Below are 4,445 nucleotides of genomic sequence, written 5' to 3'. Positions count from 1 at the left end.
GCGAACATATTTCTTTGACAAGAGTAAAGTATATCAAGTGGTTGAGGTAACAGATATTGTATTACAGCAAGGAATATAAAGAAAGGTGTATGCCATAGCATTAACAAGACTTTCACTGGCATGTAAATGCTCTATCTTATGATTAAAAAAAAACCACAACAACAACCCGATATATAGACAAATTTTTGTTCCACTTGTCGTTCCATCTGAAGGTTTCATCACAGTATAAGAGGAAATTCAAGAAACTTTGCACCCCAACCGTTGGTCATCCACTTTTAGTTGAGGTTGTTGGGTGGCTAAATGATATCTTCTGTCCATAAAATGAAGTGAGCCTTCTCTACATCCTTTGTGTTTGAAGCAAGAGAATACGGATAACTTGAAAATGTCATTTACGATTGGTATAACAAAAAGAGTAAATGATTAAGTACAGAACCTTAAATTGGAATACAGCTTTGCCACATTCTATCGAAAATAACTGTTTCCAACTGACAAGTAATATTTGGAGCACTGTTCGATGCAGTCACTGCAACTCCGTAGGATTGTAGTTTTCACATGAAAATGGTGTTAAGCTGTAGTGCATATATGGTATAAGCCGTTTATAAATACTCCAGTGACTTGTTTTCCTTTTTTTTAATGTTTATTTATTTTTTTTATGTGGGGACTTTTAATCGAGACATTTTAAAACCATATTGGTCGGGATTCCGTAAACCATCAGAAATCACGATCAAAGTGAGAACAAAATGGGTGGAAGTCGCTGCAATATGCCACATAACGATTTATTCAATCAAGTTCAAACTTACTTCGTCATTACCCCAATGTAACTTTATTTTCAGTTTGTAATTTCTATGTCTATTTCTTCAGTTGGTGTGACGAAAAGATGATACATCACATTTAATTTCTAAGAACTTTCTAGAACTCTGTGTCAATTGGCTTTGCTTTTGAGGCCTGGGTAATACCAACAGAATCAAGATACAAATTCGCAGTATACTTTATATCTGCGTGGACAATAGAACAATTACGAACGTTCCTGTTCAATATTAGTGATTAATGTCGATGTAGGGCAATTTATCAGTCCGTTGCAATAAGAGTGTTCCTTTATCTTTCCCAAAACTTCATTGATGACATCCCATATGTAGCTGACATACATTCATTAATTTTCTTTTGATACAGCCTATACTAGAAATCGAATACTACAATGTATTTGTTAGATTGTTTCTGCAAAATCTACATTTTTTTTTTGCCAAACGAGACCAGGATTCGTAGGCAATGTCTAGATAGTTTGTTTCTCTCCCTCTACGTAATATAGAACTTCTATTCTATTTATTTAGTATATTAATCAACCTGTCTAAATTACTGCTAACTGCAGAAATATCAAAGACGCATGGTAAGCATGTCAACAGTGTGTCAAGGATGCAGACAACTCTTTATCGATACAAACGAAAAAGAAAAAAACACACCACCAAGTACAAAAAATCGCAACAACAAAAAGCTTATCAACACAGGAGTACCTGAATGTTCCAATTCATAGGAATCAAACCTGAATAATCTTTGTATTTTTATTGGTCATATTTTCCTTGAAGATTCCCCTTGAATACGTGAATTACAAAGATAATTTTAGGGACTAGCGACCCTTTGTTTATAGTCTTGCATTTAAATTCGTTTTTCCCCAAATCATTTTTGATTGTGATAGATCAACAAGTGTGATACGAACAAAAATATATTCACTTCTACACCATGTGCTAATTATATATTAGTACATGGTGTTAAATATTGTCCAATTATCACGGCAAATAGGCACTGTTAAGAATTTTTTCCCTTGTACATTTGTCCTTTTCCTCAAATTTTGGCCAACTCCCGGTTTCAATGACCCTCCACACCTGTTCTATTTCTTCGGTAAAAAGATCCCAAGTGATGTAGCCTCTTTGCAGCGCTAAGATTGTAACATCTGACTTGATTAAAGGGCCGGATTTGTAAATGCAGTCGGTGAAATGAAACGACGTTTTGCCCTGGACTCTCACGCTGAGTTTGTCCAGCAGTATGCCGACGAAAACGTCCTCCCAAGGGAAGAGGGGAACCTCAGTTGACACCCTGTAGAGGCGGACCGCAAGATTCATAGAAATGATATAACCATGTCCTTGAGGGTACGGCGGATACATGCTGCCAGGAAATAAATGTTTTGGCGTGAACCATTTATTTTTAACATCCCTAATCGGAGCTTCCCTGGTTCGGCGACCGACGACGTAGTCGCTGCGATTTTTCTCGTCAACCAGCGAAAGGTCTCGTGCCAGTGTGTAGACGTTGACGACGACGTCGTCATCGGTTTTCATGAGGAACTGTCCGTGCGAACAAAACCTGGCTGCCCATTTGAAACCCATGATGGTTTTGATGGAGAGATTATGATACGAATCCACGAAATTCTCCTGCAGAATGTCGTTGAAGCGCCTAGCTTCGTTTTCAACCATGCGCTGTGCTGTCTTGTCGCTTGAAACGCCCAGCATAAATAGTGTCCTCACCGGGAGATTGTGAGCGTTTGTTCCGTTGATCCAAGTTCGCCTGATTGCCATACGACGCATGCTATTTTGTGGTGCAGTTGCGACAAGGATTAGGAGTGTGAGATTTGCTCTCTCGCCGTCTTCCGTGAAACACGTTTGTGAGGGATTAATCAAGTATTTGTAGTCATGAAGGTCCATTCGTGGCTCCCACTGCACCTCACGGAGCCAGCCACCAGTCTCATTTGATTTCACCTGTGGAATTTTCTGATCCTGAAGGGAATTGTTCATTTCCTGATCTACCTCTTTCTGCTTTTCTATTTGACGTGTTCCATTATCACCGCCACTTTTGAATGTTCCATTTACTGCATCTTTTTCTTCTGCAAGAAAGTATGGACCATGTTGGTTGTCTCCTTTATTCTCGTCTAACTTTGGTAACTGTTGGTCATTTGCTGAAGCCTCTTTCTTCAGAGTAGGATCGCTTCCGTGTCCTTTGCCCTGGTATGTCGTGTTAGCGTTGTGTACGGACTTATCCTTGCCGTCAGCTGCCTTCACTGATGTCTCTGTACTATTCCCTCTTGTACCCTTCTCCAGTGTGTCTGTACTATTCCTTCTCGTAACTTTGTGGAAATTTACCGGCATAGTCAACTTTATCTTGTTATCGTTTCTGATCTCATGATAAAAGTTAGCTGGCCCACGCCAGACGGTGACAGGAACAGGGCCCGCCTTGTGCTCAGCATAAGAATTACCACCCATGGCCGTAAGATTTGTGAGCGAAGCGGAGAAACGGCCAAAGATGCCATGCCTGCCGCTGTTCCCGGGGTGACCAGCGTGGACATCCCGTTTGTTGTCGAGACCAGACGCCAGAGCTCTCGTGTTTGGGCCGTGCTGCGCGACGAGGTATTCCACGACCGCGCGGCCTACGATGAACACGGCAATGGTGGCGAGGGCGAACCGTATTCTTCTTCTCCTTGAGAGATGCATCGTCGCAAGTAAAGCAGAATCCAACGCGTCATCTGGTCGGTTGTGGCAGTTTGAGCCTCTGCAGTGTTTGCCCAGCGAGAGGCACCTAACTTTGTGCCTTCTTCTGCGTACGCATTTTATCGATCACTTTGCAAATGAATTAACTCCAGATGTTGATCAATTTTTGGGTCAAATTTACCAGGGTGATAAATCAGTGCACTGTACAGATGGACATAGACGTCATTCTAAATGGAGGCTTGAAAAAAAAAAAAGATACTCCGATTTTGCATAGTGTATGTACAAACATAATTCATTATAACTACGTGTAAATGTGTACCTAACCATCTTCATCATCTTGCTAATTTCCAAATACAGATAAGATCTGTCACATAGATTCTTTGTATTATAGATAGGAAATTGGGGGAAAATAGCACAATGACAGTGAGAATTACACTGATACTCGAAAAACTGACGATTACCTCGACACAAAGTTATTTCCGATTGAAAAAGAAAATATTCTCGGAGAAACTAGATATGAGAATTCCTTCAATAAGATTTAACATCCATGCATCTCTCTTTGATCTTGAATGTTGATTGTGAAGAACGTTTATGTCAGTTATTTGTGTAAATTTGTCTTTTCCTTAAATGTTGATGGCTTGATAGCAGATATTGCACTCAAGATGGGGTGCACGTCACGAGATCGACACCCACGAGTCATACAGCCTACGAGTTATACAGCCCACGAGTCATACAGCCCATGAGTTCGACACTGCAAACAAGGCCCACGAGACCGACACATTAAACCCCGTGTTGTATCTGTCGAACTCGTGGGCTGTTTTACCTAGTGTCGGTTTTATGGGCTTTCCTAAGTATTTGCCTAGTGTCGAACTCGTGGGCTGCAGGACTCATGGATGTCGGTCTTGTGGGATGATGTTTATATTACTCTTCAATTTTTAAGTCATTCTCACGGAAAGTTCCATTCCTAAAAGCAAA

The 4,445-nt window shown here is 40.7% G+C and overlaps 1 protein-coding gene across 1 annotated transcript; it reads right to left on the bottom strand.

Annotated features, from left to right (window-relative positions):
- Window positions 1-1,781: 1,781 nt before the first annotated feature.
- LOC140228854 (uncharacterized) lies at window positions 1,782-3,473 on the bottom strand. The gene has a single exon (XM_072309125.1). The coding sequence runs from the start codon at window positions 3,471-3,473 to the stop codon at window positions 1,782-1,784; it is 1,692 nt and encodes a 563-aa protein (XP_072165226.1).
- Between the last annotated feature and the right edge of the window lie 972 nt (window positions 3,474-4,445).

Source organism: Diadema setosum, chromosome 5 (assembly GCF_964275005.1).
Source record: "Diadema setosum chromosome 5, eeDiaSeto1, whole genome shotgun sequence".
In the NCBI taxonomy this organism is placed as follows: domain Eukaryota; kingdom Metazoa; phylum Echinodermata; class Echinoidea; order Diadematoida; family Diadematidae; genus Diadema; species Diadema setosum.
This window is presented reverse-complemented; position numbering and strand designations above follow the sequence as displayed.

What these genes read in the sequence shown, in the direction of transcription:
- LOC140228854 (XM_072309125.1), bottom strand. Translation starts at nt 3,473, where the DNA reads ATGCATCTCTCAAGGAGAAGAAGAATACGGTTCGCCCTCGCCACCATT.